Here is a 25,492-nt window from a genome sequence, read left to right on the forward strand (position 1 = left end):
TGTTGAAAACAAAGCTCAGCAAGAAATGTACAAACCTACCAGCCTGCTGGAAATGGCCACAAAGCCCAGGCTGAGTCAGAACTGTGTTTGCAGTGTTACTTTTCCAGCTTGTGGGTCTTGCAGAGTAAAGTAAACAGCAATAATTTTATTGGCATGACAAAGGCACGAGTCATTACAGGGCTAAGGAAAAAGAAACCAAACAGGACTCTCTAGTGCTTCATCTTACTAGTGGTACAAATTGTTGCATTTGCTATCTGAATAGCATAAAATTTACATACAGTAGTAGTAGCTCATTATTTACAGTCTCCTGACTGGGGCTAACATTCCCACCCTTGCCATGGCATTGAAGCAATGGATTTAAAGGTGAGTTTCAGACTAATAAGCACAGGATTGTGAGTAATGTTCAATACAGCAAAGACTCAGTATAAATTGGGGAAGACAGAATAGAAATTCCAGGCCAAAAGAAAATTGAACCACCGTGTTATAAATTGGTATTACTTGGCTGACAGAGCTGCTCTTACTCAGCAGGGCTAAAATCCAGAGCTGTGATAGGAAATTACTTAATTGAAAGCTTGACATGAGTCAAGTTAATATGTTACACAATTATACAGAGCACCCTTCACAGGAAGGGGAGATGAATATCACTGCAGACTCCCTTGGCAGGACATGTCTGGAGCCCAAGGGTTATAAGAAAGGACTTGGTACTGGCAGCAAAGCAGCACTTCCTCACACATGCAGGGGTCCTAAGTTTAAGAATGCCTGGAAACAGCAGAGCAGAATGTTGGTGAGATCATCTTCCAAGGAAGTGAGCTCTGGACACTGGCAGGGGACATGGGGTCATCATTTTACCAAACTCTACAGCCTCAGCCCTTCAGCTTCTTCCCTTTTCACCACCCCATCACTGTCTCCTGACTTGTGCAGGATCTTCAGCAGAAGTCCCTAAGGATATGGAGTAAAGCTATTCCTGGCATCAAACAAAAAGGAACTATCTTATTTCATCACTCACTTTAATAAGACCAAAATTCCACTCTGTTTAATAAAAATTAATAAAAAACTAATCAAGTAAGACCCAGCTGAACATCTGTGGTGATTGAGTTTAATGCTAGAGTATTCATTGCATAAACTACTCTTGTGCAAAACTGCCAGCTATGCTCCAAATTTCATTGGGAGCTTTTATTTTTTACTTCAGCAGTTTTCATGGCACACCCCAAATTATTATTTTTTCATAACCAGTTAAATGATTATATATTATGCATAATTTTATTTTATATTACATTTTATTAATGTAAATGAAGACCAGCTATGTTGCTTACACCAGATCCATTAGGGAACATAACATTACTTAGGAGGAAGAGAACACAAAAAACAACTGTAGTTTTTTCCTGACCTCTAGACCAGAAATACATCAAGCTGATAAAACTCAGTTTTGAGAGTTAAATTTCAGGGGAAGAATGAATGCCCAATGAGGAAGGTTCCAGGGCAGTACAGAGCTGTACACCTCAAAAGCTGGCAGACCAAGGCTCTCAGCAGAAAGGTGCAGGAGGAGCAGGGGCAGAATCACAGTGGTGGAACACCCACAAGTTCTTCCACAGACTAATGCACATATGCTGTCATCTTTGATGTTGAGAGGACCAGGAGATTATGGCAATTCATGAGCAGGAGAAACAAAGCAACCCCCTCTTCCCCTCTGCATTGCTCCTCCTCGTTTGGAAAGTTTCAGACTTGCTCCATTTTAGATTTTTACTACCTGGCCACTACCAGCTGCTTGGCATTCTGGCTCCCTGCACCTCACACAGCTGACAAACTTTGTTGCTTTTTCTCCAGTTTTATTGCAAATGGTGCTAGTGATGAAAAATGAGTGCTCTTACACAGTAATAATTTGAGGACAGAAAGAGGCAAGAGAGGGGTTACTGATATGGATGTGAGCAACTCCATCCCAAGAGGAAATGCAATCAATATGATTCCATTTCCTAAACTTAATTAGATTAATTTTGTGTTTAGTAGTAATATTTTTAAAGTGCACCTGCTTAATTCTCACTACCAATCCCCAGCAAAACCATACCTACATTAAATACATACATTGTGACAACCAGAAAGTTAAAGTTCTGTCTTCCACCCCACCAGCACACTTGAAGACACCTTTCTTTAGCCCATCAGTCATTTTAGCACTCCTGTCACCCACATTTAGATGCATACGGGTATCCAGGTGAAGAGGAAAGGACATAGGCAGAGAGCTCAGGCAAACTGCAATGTTAAAAAAAAAAATCCAAACCCAAGCCAAACCAGAAACATTATCATTTATACTTCTCATCCTAGAGTTAAGTAGCAACTGTAAGGTCAAGTATCCTTTAGACTCAGAGCTGTGAGTTCTGCAGTTACCCAGGCAACATCTGCTGCTTCTTCTATTTAGGATTTCATCCATGTACAGGGACAGGAAAAACAAATGAGAGTTTTCAGAAATTATTCAGGTCCCTTTAATTAAAGCCATAATATAATTGTGACTACATGCCTGTGAGTAAGGTGTTGTCTTAAGGGGCAAATGTCAGATTTTATTCATGAAAATATGATTTTAAAAACCTCAAACAATATTTCATGTATTAAGAATGACAAAATGTTTAAGGCATCTGAAATTAATGCTTGGGCCAAAATAGGCATCACAATTATTTCAATACAGTGAATAACATTTGAATGATTTATATCTTGTATGCCTAAAGCCAGTTGGTGAATGAGTTTTATTCATGTCAGCATTTTATATTTCTCCGAAAACAAAGAAAACTCAAAACAAGAAATAAAATTCCCACAGCATGAAAACCTGTTAAGAGCATTGAGGAGCTTGTCAAATTGATGGGGACTATTCATCTTAAAAATCCAATGGAGTGTGCACTGAAATATTTCAGAGTTAATGGAAGAGTTAAATCAATCACCTCTTGTAACTTGTGGTGTACTAATGGAGTATTCCAGGCAGAGAAATAATATGATTGAATTTGGATTCCTTCAACACTAATATTTACTATTGTTAAAATCCTTCAGCCTAAAAAAGAAAATCCTCAAAGGCAAATCTGTATCCAGGAAGACAAATTGCTGTATTAACTGAAATTCACTAATTTGTTCTTACTGCAAAATGAAAGTAGAAGTTATCAGATTGAAGAACAGAACAAAGTGACATTTCTGAGACATTAATCTTTACAAGATGTTAAATTACTTGTAAAAATCTCAAGAAAAACAAAGGAATTAGTCAGACTATCATTTTCTCAAGAAAAGAGAGTGACTGAGCTAATTGGATCATGTAACACACTGAGGACATAATTCCTCACTAAGTTTGGTGAGTTAGTCAGTGAGGCTCAGTAAGGACAGCATTGCTTGCCATGGACAAGCAATGAAAATAAAAATCAGAAGGTTTTTGTCACCTGTTAATTCTGCCTTTTTTACCTTCAATCTGGTCTGAAGCAACACCTTGTGACCCTGAAGAGAATGTTAATAGGACAGTGTATAGGCTTTTGGAGCCAGGTGAGAGGAAGGTTTGACCACTTAAACTTTCTAGAAAAGTCTCCCTAATTATGTGGAAAATGGAAGCAGATAGTGATACTAAATATGGATACTAAAAATGGATAAAAACTTGTCTCATACCCATTGGTCATGCCTTGGTATGAGCCTGGTCATATCAATTTATTTGAATGATCATTGCATTTAAGCTAAATCCCAGATAATCAATTTCATTGTCTGGCTCTCTGCCTAAACCTTAGTTATTTAGAACATTCAAATTAAAGCCTATTAAAATCTTCACCCAATCACTGTGATTTGGTTTTATTTTGCCATTACAAAGGGAGGACACACCTATCCTTTTTAACTCTTTCAGAAGCTACCTAGTTTGTTACTACCCAAATGCACATTATAGCTTTGAAACCAGCTTGTAAGCATTTTCCAGGAGTCCTGTTCCAGTTTGCTGAACATTGAATGATTTTTCTTGTTGCCTTTTTTTGGGAGTGCTTGGGTAGCCTTTTCTCACCAGGTCTGTTTTTTAAACTGGGACCTTTTGTTAAGAATTTCCCTCTGGCAATGCTGTCACTCCTAGCCACAGCAGTGAGTTCTGTATGAGAAGAAATTGGTGGCTTTAACAGGGGACTGGAGAGTGGAGGTGGAGAGGGACAATTCTCCCAAGTGACCAAAATCCTGTGTACAAGGAAAGCTGAGCCAGGTGGTGAAGGTGTCAGAGCTGACAGCACAACCACCCCTCCCAAGCACAGCTGTGACTAAAGACAGACACTTGGTGCCTTTCCTAACCCTCCTTGCTACTCTGCTTTGTTCCCCAGCCTCAAAAGTTCTGTCATGACAGCCTCCATGGTGATTTCCACAGAAAACTCAGTGCTCCAACTTGGGAAAATTGTTAACATTTCAGAGACACAAATTATGTCTATACAGACCAAACAGCAGCTCTCAAATTGCAGCTGCATCTCAAATGCTTTGTGCTTACACAGAAAATTCTTTGGCCCTTGAGAATAAAGCAGGCAGCCCTCAGGAGCAGCAGGCACAGTTCACATTGCAGTGCAGCCATTAAATAAAACTGAGCAATTGTCACCACAGAGGGGAGATGGTGTCAGTCTCTGCAGTTAGAGAGGACAATGTGTGTGAGCAAGGTGGGATATTTATGAATCACATAAAACCCACATCCTAACTTTTGCATTTTAAACTCACACAGCGCAATGATTTACTGGATGTATTTTCTTAGAAGAGCTTAAGATCTTACACTTTTCAACGGGAAAAAAAAAGTACTTTAAAAGGTATCTAAACAGCTTTACTAACTAAAAATTATGAGTGCCAAATTATTTTTAGTATCCCTCCAGGATGGCAAGGTGAGCAGTATGTGAGTAGAAAAACCACATTTCCCTCTCTGAACTCTGGTCTCTTCAAGCAACATCTGACATTTCTAGTGCCCACGTCCCCCACCCACAGCAAAAAGCCTCTGTACAAGAAAGCTTCCAGGTTCTGTTGGTTCCCACAGTGCCATCAGCCCACTTTGCAGCAATTTCTGTCATTACCTCTGGAGTCCCACTGATCCCCACTTTCCCACCTGAGGAAGATCTCCAGGATGCTCACCTCCACATCCCTGCAGAGAGGAACTGCAGCTGGTGCTCAGCAAAGCCAGCTGGGTCTCCTCAGGTGCAAAGCACAGTAGCACAAACCCAGTAAGCTGAGACCCTAAGGCTCCTCATTTTCTGCAAGTCTCACAGCACTTCCACACAGCCCCAACTAATCTGGCAGCACAGTTACACCCAATGCACCCAGAATGACTTGCAGCCATCCTCTTTGGCCACCACCACCTTCAGAGTGTAGGTAAAGTTGTGCAAATCCCTGTATATGTTTGTGTTTTCAGATGTTTGGTTCTTGCTGAAACCAGTATTGTGAATAAATTTAAGCTTTTACCAAACCATTACTGCATTTAATGACAGAATTAAAATGGATCTAAGCAAACAACAGAGCCTTTTGTACCAACCTGTAGATAGAAACAACTTGCAGGCAAAAACACTCGGAGTCAGTTCTGTCCCTTCACAGGGAATCAGGGATTTCAGGAAAAATGCTACTGCTCCTGGCTGTAGTTCCTCCTCTTGGTACCACTTAACATTTCAGACAGGTTTTGCTTTAGCCACCTGCTGAAAGTACCATCCACAGGTGTCACAAATGAAACACAGCTGACACAGATCAGAATCCAAATAGAAACTCCTGATTTTGTATTGGCAGGGCCCAAACTGACATAAACCAGACCTGTAGAAAGCAATCATGGCTATTGAACACAGCTGACTTCAGTGGAGTTGTCCTTTATTCCCCACCCACCAAAGGCTTGGATTCCAGTTCTTTGCTATTTATTCTTTTACAATTAAGTTCTTATGACAATTAATGAGGAATTGTGAGAGGAATCATACTCTTCATGAAAACTCTCCACATTCTGGCAAACAACCTGGTATTGTTACATTCCAAGAGAGCCTGTTGTTACTTCCAGCCTGGGCTACTTACAATGAGAGTCGAAGGAATTACAAAATCAAGCAGGTTTGACAGAACTCTTAACAGAAAACCACATTCAAAGTCAGCTATGAAACCTCAAACTCCCAAATCATTTAAACATCGTGCAGTTGTTTCCAGCCTGCTTCTTTAGGAGAGCATTTGCTTCAGGTGTGTTACTACAATTTGTTTTTCTGAGGCAGTCTTCATATAAGTAAAGACATGAAATGATTTGTCTGCTCAAACTCACCACAAGGTTGGTCAGCAAAACTCAGGGTTTCCACTCACAATTAAGTGACAAAAAGCAAAACAAACACTTCTGTTTAATATTTAGTTACATTCAAATGCTTTATGCCTTAACAGCACCATAACAGTTACCTACACATTTATTTAAAAATCTGCTAGCTAAAATACAGAAAAAACCAACACAGTGCACTTTTGAAAGCCCAAAGATTATCACAAACTTAATGGAATTTTTAGTCAAGTATTCACTTCCCCAGCACTGAGCACACAGCCCAACACACCAGAAAAAGCACAATCTTTTCAACTGCTCAGAAATAACTGTTCTTTAAAACATTTACTTCAGTTCTTATGTAAGCACAATAGCACTCTTTGAAGTGAAATAAAGCATTACAAAACACAGGCTAAATCAAGATCAGAGAATCTGAAACACCTTCAGTATTTTTATCTCTTTCTGCACCACAGAAGATAAAGCCAACATCAGAAGTCTTCTTCAATAACCTCTCAAACAGCAGAAACACTTTGCAGGTGAGGAAAAGTATTAACCTCTTTAGATTTGATAAAAATGGAAAGAAGAACATAAACATCCAGCTCCTACCTGTCAGAGAGCTGAAGCTACAGGATTTTGCTCCATGTCTTCAGCAGGCAGAGCTCCAAACCTGTGCTCAGTGGAGCAAACCAGCACCCGCTCCTCAAAAATCCTCCTTTTCTACCCTCCAGTGCCTCAGCTCACATCCCTACCCTCCAGCTGTCCTCAATACATCTCATGATCACCAATGTCTGAGCAACCCCTCAGGCAGCAAATTACCCCTGCAGAGATCCCTGTGAGCTCCCACACCTTGAACCAATTTACCTCAATAAATAATTCTGCTGAGAGTCAACAAGTAGTAGTAGACCCTAGCTCTTATATTTCCCCCTAGAAATTTGTGACATGAAAGGGACTTTTTCAACTTTATATGATTTTCTGCAGTCAACACTGTTCCACAGGCACTAAGGTATTTTTTCCAGTCCTCAGCCTGAGCAAACCAGCAGCCATCAATGGCTGGGCAGAGGGGACCTCTGAGCAGGGCCACACAGGCTCTTCAATCGTCCTTTCCACAGCCCCAGCCAGCAGCTGGGGCAACCAAGGAGAAGCAAAAGGAGGAAAAAGGGGTACCTATCCCATCCCCAAACACTGCAAGAAAGCAACCCCTCAGCCCAGAGTTATCAGGCAGCATCAGCAAGAGTTTCCTTGCTTTGTAGATACTTCTTCTAAAGCAAAAACTGCATTTGAAGGAAAGGCTTTTCATTGCAGAATTTAGTGCAATTGCTCCCTCTTTTTATGTTGCTGTGGTGAAGGAAGCACAAGAGAAACTCTTGATTTATGGCCAGTGTAAATCTATGAAGGGACCAATGATGGGCTGCACAGAAACTGATTTGTCTGGGAGCCCCAGAAGAGTTTGCCAAGCACTGGGAGATCAGCAGTTCTCACTCACCCTGGAGACAAGAATGTGCCTTCAGCACTGATAAATACTCAGAGACTGTCAGCTGCTGGCTGCTTGCTGTGTTTTCACAGAACTGCTCAGATTATCTCCATAGGGAGGCCGAGAGGGACAGAAGCTCAAGCTGTGTGAATTCTGAGATTCCTGCATGCTGCAGGAACTGAGCAAACCACAGGTTCAAAAATTCTGTGAGACTTCTCCCCAGAACAGAGTTATAAAGGACAGTACAAATGCTGTACTCACATAAAAAACTGTCTGAAGCTATTCAGAGGTATTATTTACCACAAATCTGGTTCTCATTGTTTCATAATTACATTCCAATGTTTCTGGTGTTTCTATAAACTTATTAATATATCAGTATTTACCTAAAGATTATGAGTACACATGCTGTTGTGTACCTCCACCTCCAAAAGAGTATTACAGTTCTAAGTATGCCACAAGGATATTAGCTCTTCAGAAACATTAATTTATTAACCATTTCTGCACTTTAACATCCTGTTAGGATTCATTCCATAACACCTGAGGTGCCAAGGGCACAACTAGCCATCTACCACCAAGAAATTAAGAGCAAAAAAATTTATTGCCTTTTTTATGTGAAACTGGTACTGAAATTCTAGTGTGAGTCAATTCAGATATCAAGATAGAGACATACAGAGAGAAAAATAAATCCAGGAATTTAAATCAAGCTAAGCAAAAGGTGAAAGGGCAGGCATAATGGGACAGCCTTGTAATAGCTTTTCAGAGCAATATTCCTCCCACTATGTTTGATACACCATACTAAGAAAAGTCTGGCCATACTAGAGGGGCATGTTAGTTTTTACTGAAAACATGACTGGTACAGGGTGATCCCTACATTCCTCCTCACCTCTGGCTTTTTCATCCTCTTTGCATTTCACACCACTTGCTCCCCCAACAGACTGGATGAATTTGGCTGCATGTGCCTCTGACTATTGTGGTCTCTGTGAAATGCCAGCCTTGTTCAAAAAGCAGAGCACATTACTACCAGGCACTAGAAGACATTCATCCATCCACCCATCCATCCATCCATCCATCCATCCATCCATCCCTCATCCATCCATCCACCCATCCATCCATCCATCTATCCATCCCTCATCCATCCATCCATCCCTCATCCATCAATCCATCCATCCACCCATCCATCCATCCATCTATCCATCCCTCATCCATCCATCCATCCCTCATCCATCAATCCATCCATCCATCCATCCATCCATCCATCCATCCATCCATCCCTCCGTCCATCCATCCATCCATCCATCCATCCATCCATCCATCCATCATCCATCCATCCATCCATCCATCCATCCATCATCCATCCATCCATCCATCCATCCATCCATCATCCATCCATCCATCCATCCATCCCTCATCCATCCATCCATCCATCCATCCATCCATCCATCCATCCATCCCCCATCCATCATCCATCCATCCATCCATCCATCATCCATCCATCCATCCATCCATCCATCCATCCATCCATCCATCCCCCATCCATCCATCCATCCATCCATCCATCCATCCATCCATCCATCCCCCATCCATCATCCATCCATCCATCCATCCATCCATCCATCCATCCATCCCCCATCCATCATCCATCCATCCATCCATCCATCCATCCATCCATCCATCCATCCATCCCCCATCCATCATCCATCCATCCATCCATCCATCCATCCACCCATCCATCCATCCATCCATCCATCCATCCATCCCTCATCCATCCCCCATCCATCATCCATCCATCCATCCATCCATCCATCCATCCATCCATCCATCCATCCATCCATCCATCCATCCCCCATCCATCATCCATCCATCCATCCATCCATCCATCCATCCATCCATCCATCCATCCATCCCTGCACCCACCCTTGTGTCCCTGTGTTCTCAAATCACCTGGGGGCCCTGCACCACCTGAGCCTCCTTCCTAACTCAGCAGGACCTGCCTCCTGCATCAGTGCCCACAGCACCCTGAGATGAAACCTCCTGAATCTCAGCACAAACCAGGATTGGCTCTGGAGGACACCCTGCAGCTGCTGAGACACATTCATAGTGCTCACTCTGTCTTTGAAAGCAGAAACAAGAACCTTGTAATGCTGTTCCACCACTTGTCTTCAGCTGTTCATTGAGGTGGAATATTGTGGATAAAGACTGACATTAGTAAGACAAGTGACTGGAACTATAATTAATACAATAACCTTGCTCTGTCCTAGAGGAGTCTGACGACAGCATTTCTTGACAATTGATCGTTTTTTCTGATGAAAAAATTTACCTTAAGTTTTATGTGCCAACGCGGGAAAACTACAGGTGGAGCACATCTTGCAACAATTCTTGTTTATTCTCTCTACAGAGCAAAATTATGGTCCAGTTTACACAAAGTAATAATCCATCTCTTGATAGAGAGAATTTTTATGTTCATTTATGTATTTTATTTACTGTTATTTATCCCTGGAGAGCCTGAAGCCTCATAGTTAAAAGCAGATGAAAATTACTTTGTTAGCTTTTTCCTTACAAGCACATAAATCTCATTACATATAGCAAATATTTGTCTCTAGAGAAAACAGATTTAAACTTCCCCTGAGATTATAAAAGCTCCACTAAAGCAAGAAGCTACACAGAGCCAAAATGACATCTAAGCTAAATGACATCTACCCAGTCCCCTGTGAAGTGGCCAATTCTTCTCATGCCTCCAGGCTTGGGCAGTGCCCCTGCTGCAGCACAGGGCAGGACAGTGACAGCCCCAGGGCCATAGACCCTGACCCTCCTCACCCTCCTGACCCCTTCTAGCCCAGCATGTCAGGGTTACACAGGGATTCAGTTCCCTGGGCAGAAACCTGCTGGCAGCCAGCTCCAAATCAGCCTCCAGCCAGAGCCAGGCAGCAGCTGGTGAGGCAGGAGGGTGACCAGGAGAACCCCCCACAACAGGGACAACAAAAGGAGAGAGCAGGGAATGAGCAGACATGTAGGATATGTGGCCTTTCAAGATGTGGCCCTTCAAGAAAGCCTGAACATCACAGAGTGCAAAAGATGATCTTTAAATGCACTGAAGTAAGGTTACAAAGGGGTTGTATCCTGGGAGGACAGAACAAGGACTAATGAACTGATATTGCAGCAAAGAGATCCAGAGGGCAGGGAAACCTGAGGGTAAAGAGTTCTTGGGCTAGATTTCCAGAAGGGCCTGGGTTCCAGCTTTGAAAGGCTTTGGTACCAAATTGGGCTATTGTCTGCTATGGGTGCAGACCTGATTCATGAAAAACCCATCTGATCCAACCCTATTCCAGTCTCTTATTCCTATAACTTTTTTTTTTCCTTTATTCAAGACATCTTGATTCCACTCACTAATCCTTTCCCTAACTTTTTGTGGATGCAATCCACCCTATTTCCCCCTTAATTTTTGGTTGCAAATCTTATTGAAACAGTCAAAATAAATTTTAAAAAAAGTACATAAAAGGCATTTGAAGCCAGCAAGATCAAAACAAATGTGAAATGTTTATGCCTGGATATTTTCTGAAGTTTATATCATTTAAAAGGGAAAAATAAATCTCACAGGGATGTGCAATGTAGGGCATTTTCTGAGGATTGTTTCCCATAAAAGTTGACTGCAGCTACTGTTGAAATTAGGAATTAGCTCTATCCTTTCCAGAGATATGTTATTATTTCCTGCTTTTGTTGTACCCCTCTACCAGAGACAGCACCTGATGTCCTGCAGACACTGCTAATCTCTATTACAGGAGAATTACATCACTGACTCTAGAAAGTCTTTTTGCTGATGGGCAACTTAGATAAATACCATCTCAGATGTATAGCCTCACATTTTTATCTTTTCTAGATTCATGGATAAATTCACAGCTTTCAGGGAATGTTTTTGACAGAATACAGATCAAACTGGGGAGAAGTGGAAATTCAGATTTCTGCCATGATGGTTTTTGTTCTCACTGGCTACTGATGGAGCTCTGTGAGGTTTCTCTGCTCCTAAAGGCACTGACACCATAACTGTATGCAAGAGAAGGTTGATGCTAAATTGTGGAGACAGACTTGCAGAACTGCTTTTTGTCAAAGGTTTGTGGTGTTCACTAAGGGCAGAAGGCTGGAAATGTGGCAGTTTAGATTAATTTGTTTGGTTTTCATCCCTTCATTGTTTGGATTTCTACAAAGAAGTACTGAAGAGACTAAGCATCATCAATGAAAAAACTATTTAAAATATCAGAGGTAGTCTAAGCCTTGTGCTTCTGCTGGTTTGAGGCTCTGCTCTTCATACCAGCTGCCAACAGCTTCTCCAGCTCCCTGTTAAAGTAAAATCACTTGGTCAGCACTTGCCTGCCAATGAATCTCTGATAACACCAGCAAGTAATTCAGTACTTCAGGAGTCTTTTTTTGATCAGCATCCATGAAACTGTAACTTTTTGTTATTTTGGCATAATCCAAGCCACACGTTTTTTACTTTTCATTCAGAACTCATAGGCTGTGTCTCCTAAAGTATTTTCTTCTTACTACAATCCCTCATCAAACCACAGGGATAAATTCTGCTTGCAGGCAAATGTCCATGGAAGCCAACCCAACCACATTAACTTACACTGAAGGACAGATTTTGGCACACTGTGAGAAGTCAGTCAGGACAGCTGGAATAATACAGCAGCTAAAACAGACATTTTATTTACCACACATGCAAATTGTTCCAATTTGATTTACAAATTAAATCAGTTTCCAGGCTGGGATAGGATTTTCTAACAAGAAGGGATGTATGTTTCCAACACAATGATGTGGTCTCCTCTTTCTGCTTTAGTCCTTAGTGTGTGCAAACGTGAATGGCAGCAGTGGAAAGCAAAGTTGTGAGTATGAAAGAATGATTCCTTTATGTAAAGTTTTACAATTGCTAAATTCTCATATCAGTATTCTCTGCCTAGCCAGGGTGCTTGGCTGACATCCAAGTACCTGGGGTATCCAAGTGGACAGAACAAGAGGCAACAGGCAGAAACTGATGCTCAGGCTGTTCCACCTGAATAGGAAAAAGAACTTTTTTACTGTGCAGGTGACAGATTGCCCAGAGAGGGTGTGGAGTCTCCCTCCCTGGGGATGTTCAAGAACCACCTGGACACAATCCTGTGCTGTGTGCTCTGGAATGACCCTGCTTGGACACAGGGGGAGGCCCTCTGTGCTCCTTTCCAACCTGATCCATTCTGTGATTCTGTCATAACTGGTGGTCTCCAGAATCTCAGTTCTGAATGTAGTTTTAGTGGGTTGTCCAACACTGCATGTATCATGATCTGTTCCCAACCATTTGTGCTTAGTTTTAGTATTTCCTGTGCCTTTAGTTAATGCAAAAAAACCACCTGACAGTAACCAAGAGAAAAATATGTCTAAAGAAAGAAAAAGTAAAAGGTAGTTTTGAAGTTCTCTGCCTACTCTTTTAATTCAATTCAGTGCTGTGCATGTGGTAATAAATTAATCAGCTTTCAGTCATTTGTGTGTTGACATTAAAAATACTATTTAAGGGCTCATTGGATCTGGAACCCAGTTTTTGAACTAAACAATAAGATAATTTTGTTAACTAACAGAATCTTCAAAATCTCAAACATTAAATGTTTAAAAAAAAAGTGAGAGGTGTTATTATGCTTTAGCAATAAAATCTCTCTCAGTAAAGTTAAAAACAAAACCAAGATTGATGCTGTGATTCTGCACGTAGGCTGGGAGAAAAGGAGTGAAGTGAAATAATGTTAGATCAAAAGGGAACTGAGAATATTCAGCCCATTCCAACTGGAGTAAAATGGACCCTCAAGTGCTGTTTTACCGTAGATGATACTTTATTGAGCTGTAAAACCAAAATACTGATAAAGAACATAAATCTTCCTAAGAGAACAGATAAACAGCAGAACAACCCTGCCTCTATTTCAAATGCTGTGACAGAAAACGAGCAAGAGAGGAGAAGAAGGAAGGGTAGAGAAGATGTGCACTGAGACTTGTGTGCTCTGAGGATGGCACCACTTCAGCCCTTTACAGGCACCTACAAGAGCAGGAGAACTCAGCAGGGAGTGAGCCAGCCTCTGCAGCAGTTTCAGGTGCCAGTCAGGAAACACCAGCCCAGGCTGGGGTCTGAGTTGGTGACACATGCGCACCTGAGCCCGGGACAGCTCAGCTCAGCTCGGCTCGGCTCGGCTCAGCTCAGCTCAGCTCAGCTCGGCTCGGCTCAGCTCAGCTCAGCCATGGTGTTATTCTGTTATTCTGTTATTCTGACCAGCCAGGCTCAGGGCTCCAGGAGCTGCTGCCCCCAGAGCAGACAGCAGAACTGCTCAGAGGCTCAGCCCAGCAGTGCAGCCATGGCTGAATGGGGACTGGCCCCTCTGATGCTCCAAAATCAGCCCTGTGGTCTCACAAACCAAAGGTGCACCTGGCAAAATTTCAGCTGCTGACCATGCTGTAGCAGATTTAATTTACATTTTCCCTAGTCGTTATGATAAGCAATGAAGAGGTGAGAAAGGTCATTTTAATCAGGTTTTTGAAAATTTCTTTGTAACTAAACATGAAATTCCAACATCTTTTGTCACTATAGAACACAAAGTAAAATGATGCAGACACTGGAATCTCCAAGGTAAAAAAGAGACCTCTATTTTTCTGACTCCAACATTTATAGATTTCCAAAAATGACAGTGGATTAGAGGGTGAAAGTGCCACCTCTCCAATGACACAGGACAAACCAACAGTCCATTAAATTTCTCCTCCTCCATAAAAGAATGCAAAACAATAAGTTATTTACATAAAAGTGTGTGAGAACGTTCATTACAAGAATGCAAACATCAGAAGGCTTAGAAAAACTTAAAAAATCAGGGTGACAATCTTTGAGGATTAAATATTATGATTGTGTTTGAATCAAGCAGGACATTTAATGCCTGTAAATTGCAAATCATAAACAAATACAGCTTCCATGAAGTATGGTTTGCCTGTCTTTTACTGGAACAGAGATTTCTACCTCCCACAAGACTGAAATGTTTAAGTTACGAAGAACTTTGTATTTTGGCAATATCTGTATAACAGATATTTCTTTCATCAGTTATGTTTACTGCATTAGTAAACAAGAGTTACTCCTTAAGGGAAATTCAACTCCAGGATTTTTCTTTCAAAAGCTGTCATGAGAATCAAAGAGACTGACTGTACTTGCTATTTAATTTTTTATTACCTATTTGCATCACTAGAGTCTGACTATGAAATTTAATCTACAAGGAAGAGAAAACTCACTTTGTGTGAGACTGTCCGAGTGATTTCCTGCTGGGAAATCAGTGTTCCAGCTTTGCATTAGCAGTGTCTGCAGGAGTCAGCATTTCACTGGGTGTTTTTGCATAAGCAAGAGGTGTAACAGTCAATATTAGTGATGAGAACATCTATCTGATCATCTTGACATTACCAAGAGATGCTAGTGGAAATAAATACTATGTGGTATTTCACACATGGACATTATATGCTTAAAAATATGAAATAAATTAAGCTCAAAGCATAATCTCCTTTTTTTTTTTTTCCAAAACAATTAAAATTGTTGTTTGGAAAGCAAGGATCATTCAAATTTATTATTTGGGTAATAGGTTTTAGCTAGACAAACCACTTGTAAAGAAAGACATCCAGAACATCTTGCTCACAGAGTTTCCACCAAGCCTTCATTTCCCTAATTTCAAAATTCTTCTTTGAACCACCCAAAGCAAGCAGCCCCAGATTGTTTCTTGGTAGCTGCAGAAAGGCCAGTGCTCTGCAATCTGAGTCCTGGGTGATTCACACTTCAGAACAGGAAATCTTAAATAGGTGACTAAAAGAGAGTCTTTCTCTTGACCTCTCAGCACAACTAAGGAAAGACAGGAACATTTGAACAAGTGAAGCATTTCCTGGGACATCCAACAGGCACAGCCATGTGCTTTTCCAAAGAGGAACACATCTTATTCAAGTACCCACATGAGCATCACATTTAATGCTATCAGATCAGGCCTAGTGACATTCTTTCCTGCCAGAAGAGGAATAAGTGACTTTTTCAAATACCTGTGAGCACAGAGGTGTCTCTGTACAACCACTTTCCTCAGGAATTCAGTCACTGCCTCTATTTCAAAACCCAGAAATGCTCAAACCATAAGATTCCTTCAAAGCCACTTTTCAAAGACTTCCCTATCACACAAGTAGCATGCTCCTTCTGTAGAGAGTAAAGGCATGGTCCTTTTTATCTCTTCCTCCTGAAGATCTTAAATCCCAGATATAAAGATAAAGATAAAACATGTGCAAATCATCATGGTGATAAAGCCAGAGCCTCTTGGAGGAGGAAGGGAGAATGTCAACCTGTGCAGCAGCATCTCAACAATCACTGAAACCTCATTTCCCACAGATGATCATAAAAAGTTTCTTCCAATAAGGAAATACTTGGACTGTGATTGTAATATTTCTTTCAGAGAAAGAAGCTGGGACCTCATATTTGTTGAGCAAAGCCTGAGACCTCCAAACACTTCTTGCATTTCGATGCAAAATCTCAATTCCAATGAAATCATGGTCTAAATAATTCATCAAAACCTGAAAAGTAACATCATGTTAAATGTTAAAAGGCTGATGTATCTGGGAATAAATGTGGGCAATTTTATTCCACTTATCACAAGGCAATAGAGAGCTCAGATGCTCTGTAGAAATGACAAGCCAGGCAGTTTGTCTGATCCTTGGCCAGCTGCTCTGCAGTGCCCACAGCCTGGCTCTGGCTGAGAACACTGCAGCAGCCCAGAGGAATAGGGAGGGAGAGAGGAGCCAGCACTGGTGTTTGCTAGGGGCTTCTGCTACCAAAAGAGCAGTGCTGAAAAGAATTTGTCTAATGATAATGTCTCTTTCTCTCATCACCTCACAAATAATCAGCCTCGATGGAACTCACTGAACACAATTTTGTCTCCCAAAATTGCCAATAACTTTGGATGATACCCTATTGTCACAGCAGTTAAGTGTCAGAGGGTGGCAGACTGATGAAACTCCTGTGTTAAATGTTCAATTACTCTTTTAAGTGAAGGAACTTATCTTCCCTGTCGGTTGTGCATTATGATAATGCACACAATAAGTCTGATAATCACCAAACACTGACCTTTTTAAAAGGTCAATTTTGTAGCAGCAGAGCATAAGTAAATACACTATTGGGGGGAAGGAGAGGTGTTACACAGTGGAAAAGAGTAATTAGGCTGTTCTCATGATGAAAATGGGGGTACAAAAAAAAAAGCTCTTCTGTGATATAATCACATATAAATATTAGATATAGGTGAAACCCAACTAGTATGTCTTGTTCTAGATTGTTCACTACTATGCCCCTGCCTCCAATGTCACATAGTCAATAACTTTCAGATTTCTGGAATGGAAAAATCAGCTTAAGTAATTCACTGAATGCAGTTAATCAGAGTCAGTTTCAATGGCCTTGTGATCACTTCAAGTTGCAGTGTTTGATTTTGCAATCTGGTCCTGAGTCACACTGCTGTCTCCTAGAAGCACTCATCCAGGTCTCATTTACTCTGGAAGGAGATAGCAGCTTTTATCTGATCAGATTATTTTTTTCTAGGTACTTTTGCCTCCCATGTTAGTATTTTCCCCCCCTTTTCAGCGTTGTCCTAAAACCCAAATCAAAATAAGTAATATAGGATAGATGCAGCACACACTTTTCACAGTGGAATAAAACATTGATGCATCCTCTTACAGTATTCAGACTTCTGAAATCTGTTTCTCACAAAGTTCAAACAGTGTCATATTGTAACTGTTATACATGGAACAGGTTAAAAAAACCTCCAGTATGGCTAATTTCAAATGCATCTACTTCTATAACTTCCTTGCTTTAGTACTTGTGTAGTAGCTGCCTGTCTCTCCTTGGAACATGATTCTGTGATCCCTCTTGAGATCAGTACCAACTTCCACATTGGCATCTGCATGCAGAAGTATCTGATTAACACCAAGCAGTTAAACTTAATGAGGTATTTAAATATAAATTTATAGCTTTTCTTTTTCTTCACCAATCCTTTTTCCTTGGAACACAAACCTCGATATCACAAGTCTACAAGCAAGGAAAAACTAATTTGCACAGCAAGCGTGATTCTCTTTTCTTCAGAAAATAAAACCATACTCTATTTGCGGCTGCTTTTAGGGCTCCTGTCAGACACTCTCAAGGAACTCACTCATGTCAGCTTACTTCCCTGCTTCTATTCTTTAAGAAATTGAAACTGTAGGAGACTGCACAGGGACATGTTGCCAGCCAAGAACCTTGTAACTGGCTCATCTGACACAGCCAAAGCGTTCAAGGTCGCCGAGGGGAGGAGGATCAGTGTTTGGTGTTTTGCACAGAGCCCGTGCAATCGTTTCTGCTGCTTTGAGGCACAACAGCCGGCAGAGCAGGGAAAAAGATGAGCAGGGCGAGGGCTCGGCTAAGAGAATATAGTCCTGCAAGGCCCCGCTCCGGAGTTTCTTTAGCGAAGCTCGGCTGCGAGGGATCGGAGGGGCGAGCGCAAGCAAAGCCAGCGCCGCTGCCCGTGCGCGGTGTCCCGGCGCCACCTCCCGGGCACCGGCCCCGCGGCCACCGCTGCCCAAAGCGCTTCAGTGCTTCCTCTCCCACAGCACCAAGCAGCTGTCAACCATGTTCAAACTCTTGCATTACCTACGGAAAGCTGTCCTATTAGTGAACGATCATCCCAAAAATATTCAGCTCCCTCTTTCACACTTTAACTCAAGAAAGTCACACCCTCTTCATCAGCTCTCCGAGCAAATGGTGCCACTGTTCCTCCTTGTTTTCTTTAGCCAAAGATAAAGGCTTGACCTCTACAAAGTAGTGTCCTCACATTTTCCTTCCAGAAGCCTTTACTTCGCCTGTAACTGGAGTGCCATAAGGATGAAAAAAAAAGTTCACCAAAAAGGAGCTGAAGTGGAGGCAAGCAATTTTTTCAATATTTTAGAAGAATTTAAGGCTATACAAGTATCAATGTGTACTCATTTCTTTCCACTCAAAGTCAAGGTAGATAGGCTGCCTTAAAAAAAGCAATTTACACCATTCCACACAGGCACAGCTCTTACTGCATTATGAGTAAGTTATGAACACTTCCAAAGATGCTGTTTCAAGTAAACAAAGTTTCACACACAAGGTGTTTTGAACTTCATAATTTTAATGGAGTCAGAACAATTCTATACAACTATATACAGATTTTTAAGCATGACCAAGTATTTCTTCCTACATAGAACAAGCTGGAATAATACAATGGGAACAGGCCCTAGCTAAGAAATATAAACACACTTTTGCAAGGTTATTTTGCTATTCTTGATCGCAGCCGTCGCTTGATGATTAGATGATCACTTTCCTTCTCTTTTTGTTCTACAAGGATCTGAAAAAGATGGATTAAATGATGGTTATTCAGCATTTCTTCAGAGACAAATGACATTCACCTTTTAGACTTGTGTGCCCAACAGAATAGTTTTTCCCAGAATTTCTTTCCAGAGTTTTGCCTGAGTCACTCTGGTGAAATTTACCCATTCACTGAGAGGGAGGTCAGTCAGTAGAACAGGCTGGCCAGGGAAGTGGTGTAAACACCATTCCTGGAAGTGTTCAAAAATTGTGTGGATGTAGACCTTGGGAATATGGTTTTGTGGAGTTAACCCAGCGGTGCTGGGTTAATATTCATTTTCTGATACAGGAAGTGTCCAGAAAGTTAAAATTTTAAGCTTAAATGTCTCTAGTTTTCTCTGACTCCCCCAGGATTCAGTCTTGCACTTTTTCTTTCACTTCCAAACTTCTTAGCTCATTTTGCTCAGCACTTCTGACATTTTCTTCTTCCTCCTATGGACAGCATTGTGGGTTCTGCTGCATCCATTCATACAATTTACAGAAAAATCAGTATGGGCAAATGCTTACCATAGCATAGGGAAGAAAGGATGGAACAGAATGAAGAGATGTACTTCCAGCAGAGCAGAAGAATGCTCAGCACTACAGTTACTGTCTAAACCATAAAGTTGGATTTCTGAAACAACACATCAAACTCTGGCCTTCAAGGCTCTTAGACTGGTTTAGACAGAGCCACAAAATTAAAACACATCCAGAAGGCTATTTAGACTGTGCTTTGAAAAGCATGGATGTATCCACATGCTATGCCCAAATAACACCTGGACATAAATGGAATTGAAAAATACCTTTGGTGCTCACCTGTGAAGTTAATTGTACATGCAGACAACTACTGTGTTTCAATCATGCCATTCCAAACCTGGGGATGCCTTCCTGGTCTCTATTTCTATTCTCCCTCTATGCTACTTATATATATATATTTATATAAATATAATAATACATATGTATATTTTATTACACACTTAGATGAACTGCAACTACTGGAAAACAAATTAAGACTTCACTGCTGTAGCAGAGAAAAAGTAATCCTGCACACACTACAAGATACCTTCACATCTGAATTCACAGATATCTCTATGATTGCTGTATCACCTATACAATCAGTCTGCAGTCAAAGAAAGGTGAGAAAACAGAAAAAAAATTAGTAAAACAGCAGAAATAAAAGACCAAAAGGAATGGTTAGGTAGAAAAAATATGTAAGTTGGTATTTTCAAACGTCTTCTGCAACTTGATTAGACCTTCAGATTTGTCTTTTTCTCCTAATAGTTAATTTTAATTTAAGATTACAGAAAAACACTACAGTGGGGAAAACAGGAATCTTAATCACTTACTGAAGAACTAGGGATATCCAGAGGGCAAGAAATGTCAGTTGTATACAGCTTTCTCTTAGCTCGTTTTGGCTTGAGCTCATTTTCTTTGACATTTTCTTGTTCTGCAGACTTGGGAGAGCTTATTGTCTCAATAAGCTTCTTTGCTAGAAGACAAATTTTATCATAAATACATGTCATGGTTTTGTGAGCCTCAAAATTAATGAATAAAGTAGGCTTTATTAAAACAGTTTAAAAATTAAACCAGTGTAGACCAAAGTTCAAGTATAAAAATTCAGAACTGGTATTTGACTACCAGTTTTCTGTAGCTGGAAGCAATTTTCTGTAGCTTCAGGTGCAAAAGCTTAAAGGACACACTTAAATAGCACATTAAAAATCAATTAGGATTCAGATCTCCCTTTAAGACTACTAAGTTGAAAAACAGGCTTAACTTTTGTGCTGACACAAGCACAGTGTACAGTCAATTTCTTCTATACCTTTTAATAGTTTAATCAAACAAGTACTAGCTCTATAAACAGAGGAGTATATGTACTAGAAAAAAAGAGAAAAATAAGAAATATGCAATACTGTTATAAAGAGAGGGAAACCATACAGGACACGATAATAAAGGTTACAAAACAGAACTCATTTGCTCAAATTGAGTATTCAAATTAAGGATGAAATGTTTATTAGTCTGAGTTGGCTTCCATTTATAATAACACATACTGTGCTCCTGGAACCAATACGACAAACAGAAATTTTAAAAAATTTCACACAGTTATTATCTAGACTGTATTATGTCAGATAATTTAAGATGTACTCTGTAGCAGGACAAGCTTTCAGGTTGGTACAGGAGTTTATTTTAACTGTCCACATTAAAAAATGACCAATTTTGTTTTAAATAAATAATAATGTAGTTTAGAATTAAACACTGGTGATTCCCTGTGGTCCCTGCTAATTTTAATCTTTTTTAAAAGCACAGTGACCCAGAGATCATTCTTACTGTAGGAAAGAGTAAAAACATATCCTTCAATGGAAAGTCCAAGCAATTCATCTTCCCAAGGCTATACCTAAACTTAACAAAATCCATTAATTGCTCTATATTCAGTTTAATGAAATCTTCCAAATATTTTCATGAGTCACTGGCTTTCAGATTTCATAAAATTAACGTATATCAAAAAACATTAATAAAGTTTTCACAGCAACAAGAGACTGCTTATAGAACAAGGTAAGATTTGGAGTTTGGATTTAATCCTTGATTTTTTCAAAGCAGCTGGGCAAGTTTCTAAAACTGCCTTTACATGTAAATAAATACAGAGTAACTACAAGATTTTGGGCCCAAAAGTTATCACTGATTTGATGATAAATATGCATATATTTTACACTGCATCTTTCATTCCACCTTGTTTATATTTCAGACTTAACCTAAGTTTTAGAATTATGTGGTCCTCACAACCAAGACAATCTTTTCTTCTCTGCCATTCTAGAGCCAGAGAATAGGATGTAAGCCTTATTTGTACTGTACAAACCTTTAGAATGAATAATAGTAGGAGAACTTTGGAAAAAATCACCAATTTTCTGTAGTGTCCCATCTTTCTTCTTAGATGACTTTTTATTTAGAGTAGATTCTTGCCTTCTTAAGGAGTATTCTTTTCTAAGAGATTGTGCAGTAGACATCTGTACAGAAATACAGGATCATTGTTTAAGCTGAAAATTGACTTAATCCTCAAGTTTCATTTCATTTTACTTCAATGTTATTTTCCAGCTGACACATTGAGCTTTGCTACTAACACCTTTGTTTGATTTAGTAATGTAGACAACCTCATTTTACATCAAGAACAAAGAAAATCACCAAAGTTTCACAGAATACACTTACGAGCATGAGTCATACAGTAAACAGAGGAGTTTTCTTTTTTTTAAAGGCAGATTAAAACTTGTATTTTACTTGACAAGCTAATGATAATTCTATTGTATTAATTAGAAATAAAAGAATCTGATGTGGCAAATAAATGCCTCGCCTTCTGAACCTGCCCAGGTGACTACTATGGCCTAAAAGAATCTTTTTATAGTTGCCATATATGTGGATAAACTTTAGTTTTACTTCAAAGGCATTGCCTATAACATCACGCTTTAATAACATGCTCAAACTAGTCTTTTTAACTACTCAATATGCAACATCCTTCCCCTTTGAATCACTGCACACTGCAGCTGGGACACTACACATTCTTGGCAGACCCTTCAGCTTATAGAGTTTAGTAGAAAGACACCATAAATGTTGAAGAATCCTGTTGAAATACATCGGTAAGAATAAGATACTTTGGCATAACAATATTTGCTCTTCACAAGTCTACTTTTACAGAAAAGGCTAAACTGACTTCAAAAATGGAACAAAATCAAACCATTTTTTTGTTGCTTGAAGAAGGTGAGTCAGCCATGGGAGGTTTTGCATTTCTCTTGTTCTCACTCTTCACAAAATCCTAAAGAAAATTAGAAGAAATTATAATTGATACCAATGACCACCTAAACCAAAAGAAACTATTTTATAGAACTGATCTGTAATCTCATAGATCAGAGCTGGAGACAGCAAGAAATAGCACTATCTGGGAGAGAGAAATGTAAAAGGTAAAGAGAAAGTGAAAATCGGGCACAAGGAGACAGTGTCTGGATCAGCTGAAGTCTTATTCAACATAGGCCAGAGATCCAGGACTTGGGAGACATGGGGTTGAAATAATACCTATGTATGTCCCTGGGATCTCAGCAGAAAATAAGAAGTTAGAGTTTTAATAAATGATCAAAGTAATAAACTGAAAAGCTGCACAACAGATTTTGTCAGTTGGTCAAGTTCACACCTCATTCATCTCTACACTTTTCCTTTTCCTTCTTGGCTTGAGCATTTTAACTGTAACTGGTGAGGTGCTGCCCTGGTGCTTCACCTCCATCTTATGGGGTTGCAGAGGTGTGAACTGGATTTCCATCTCTGGTTCTGGGAACCGACTCGTTTTTCCATCCTCTGTGGACACTTCAGTAGAATCAAGGACAATTTCAGAATGGTCCTGCAGATATGTGGAAAATGTATAAAAACAACATTTAAACTATGAGTTAAATACTAAATAATACATACCACCCCCCACCTCCCAGTGGATTGCAAAGTAGGTGTTCTATTTTCCAGCTGTTAGCTTTCAGAACATTTACAACAGAAGTGAAGAAACAACTATAGCAGAGTTTAGGCCTTGTAATCTAAAATATTTTTTTTAAAATTTGAACTTTTTTGTATCTATGATCACAGAAATTTTCCTCAGCCTGATACTTTGTTGCCAAGTATTTTATCATCAAGGGCAGAAGCCCTTAGTGATTGTCTCTGTCTTAACTCTGCTGCTCCTTAGGAACTAGACAGTAATAGCAGCTTTTGTAAGAAAAGTATAATATTTCTGTATCTTAAGGAGCTTTCTTTCCCTTCTAGAGAATTCCAGCTGCTCCTTCTTACATTCCTTCACCCTGAAGGTGAAACCTCCTTCCTCTTAAAACAGAAAATGATAAAAGCTCATGGAAAGCCAGAAGGTAGGTCTCCAACAGGCTCTGCTGGGATTCTGAGAGGGAATCCCACCCAGAATCCCAGCAGCACTGCATTCCCAGGAATTTTCAGAACTATATACAGAAATATATACTAAAAAACCAACAGAATTATTAACATATCATTGATACATAAACAAACATACCTCTTTGTTTACAGATTGATCAATTTTATCTTGTCCTTCTTCAGGTAAAGGTACTTCTGCCAAGGACTGAGGATTTTCATGGTTAATCTGCTGTTTCATTTCCTTTATAAAAGCATCTTTCTCTGCCAGCTGTTTTTTTAGATCTTCTATGTCAGTTTCCTTATCCTAATAAACATAGCAAAAATTGCCACAAATTTCAGGACTGTAAAGAGAAAGCAATATATCACGAGCATCATTATGATTACTTGATCATGACAGTTTTAAAACTGCAGGCTAAACCAGTCAGGTATCCAATACACAGACAATAATTTAATGCCTTTATGTAAAGTGAAGAAAAGCCTTGTAAGAGTCTGAGTAAACCTAACACAAAACTTTCTATTTTACTATGCTTTTTTAGAATTCTAAGTTCACCTCCCATTTGCTCATGAAGTTCTTGGTGCTGTGAAAAAGACAAAAAAATGTGAGAGTTTCAGATATCCAGTCCAAATTCACAAGAGTGTTTACTTGAACTACTAAATATTTTCAAGCTCTAATCAACATTAAAATTCAGTTGCAAACAAGCAAAGCTTTTCTTGTTAAATTAGCTGCAAATGGTTTCAATACGATGGTGTTTAAGAACAAAAGATAGAGCCAGAATGCAAAGAGCAACTATAATATTTTGCAGAATCAATGGACAACAAAAAACTCTCAAAAATTCACACAGGAAAAAGAGAAAACTGACCTTTTCTGAAGCCATTACTGCAGCCTGTTTCAGCCTTTCTATTTCTTTATCTTTTTCTATGGTACTAGAAGCCAAAGTCTTGAGCTGTACTTCCAAAGCTTCTACTAGCTCATCTCTTTCCTCACGCCACTTTTGAAGATTGCTGTCCTTCTCTATGAGCTGTGCAGCAAGTCTTTCCTAAACATTAAAAAAGGTAGGTTAGAATAGAACACCACTTCTACACAGTATCTGAACTCTTCTGCTAGTTATGTTTTGCACAGTTAGTACTATTTTATAACTTTAATAGCTTAAGAGCCTACGCAGATCTTATTAAAGCCCACATAGAACTAGTTTCAGTACAAATATGCAAAAGTAAGCCATGTTTCAACTAGAAAATCTGTATTTATACTCTTTGTGAAGAGAATTTTCTTTTTGAGAACCACAGCCACTGTTTGCTCGCTTGAAGACTTTATTGATTACAGTTCTCAGTCAAGAAAAGTCACAGATAAAGTAAAATTATTTGTAAACTCCTAACATACTCCTGTACTGATTGCAGGTCCACAAAGGCATTGCTAACTACTTCTAGATGCAAATGTAGTTTTAGATTGCAGAAGTTCATATAATAATTTCATCTGATTAAAAAATTGCAACCTTGCTGCAGT

At 39.8% G+C, this 25,492-nt stretch overlaps 1 protein-coding gene across 1 annotated transcript in view; it reads right to left on the reverse strand.

Annotated features, from left to right (window-relative positions):
- Positions 1 to 18,864: 18,864 nt before the first annotated feature.
- The window catches only part of KIF20B (kinesin family member 20B), a 31,138-nt gene continuing 24,510 nt past the window's right edge, over positions 18,865 to 25,492 (reverse strand). The window contains exons 27-33 of the mRNA XM_054637403.2: positions 24,852 to 25,028; positions 24,131 to 24,295; positions 23,264 to 23,467; positions 22,814 to 22,891; positions 21,944 to 22,091; positions 20,439 to 20,581; positions 18,865 to 19,093 (exon numbers count right to left, since the gene is read on the reverse strand). Coding sequence (XP_054493378.2) covers positions 19,016 to 19,093; positions 20,439 to 20,581; positions 21,944 to 22,091; positions 22,814 to 22,891; positions 23,264 to 23,467; positions 24,131 to 24,295; positions 24,852 to 25,028 — 993 coding nt within the window. The 3' untranslated portion in view covers positions 18,865 to 19,015. The remainder of the gene's footprint in view (positions 19,094 to 20,438; positions 20,582 to 21,943; positions 22,092 to 22,813; positions 22,892 to 23,263; positions 23,468 to 24,130; positions 24,296 to 24,851; positions 25,029 to 25,492) is intronic.

Source organism: Agelaius phoeniceus, chromosome 9 (genome assembly GCF_051311805.1).
Source record: "Agelaius phoeniceus isolate bAgePho1 chromosome 9, bAgePho1.hap1, whole genome shotgun sequence".
Lineage (NCBI taxonomy): Eukaryota > Metazoa > Chordata > Aves > Passeriformes > Icteridae > Agelaius > Agelaius phoeniceus.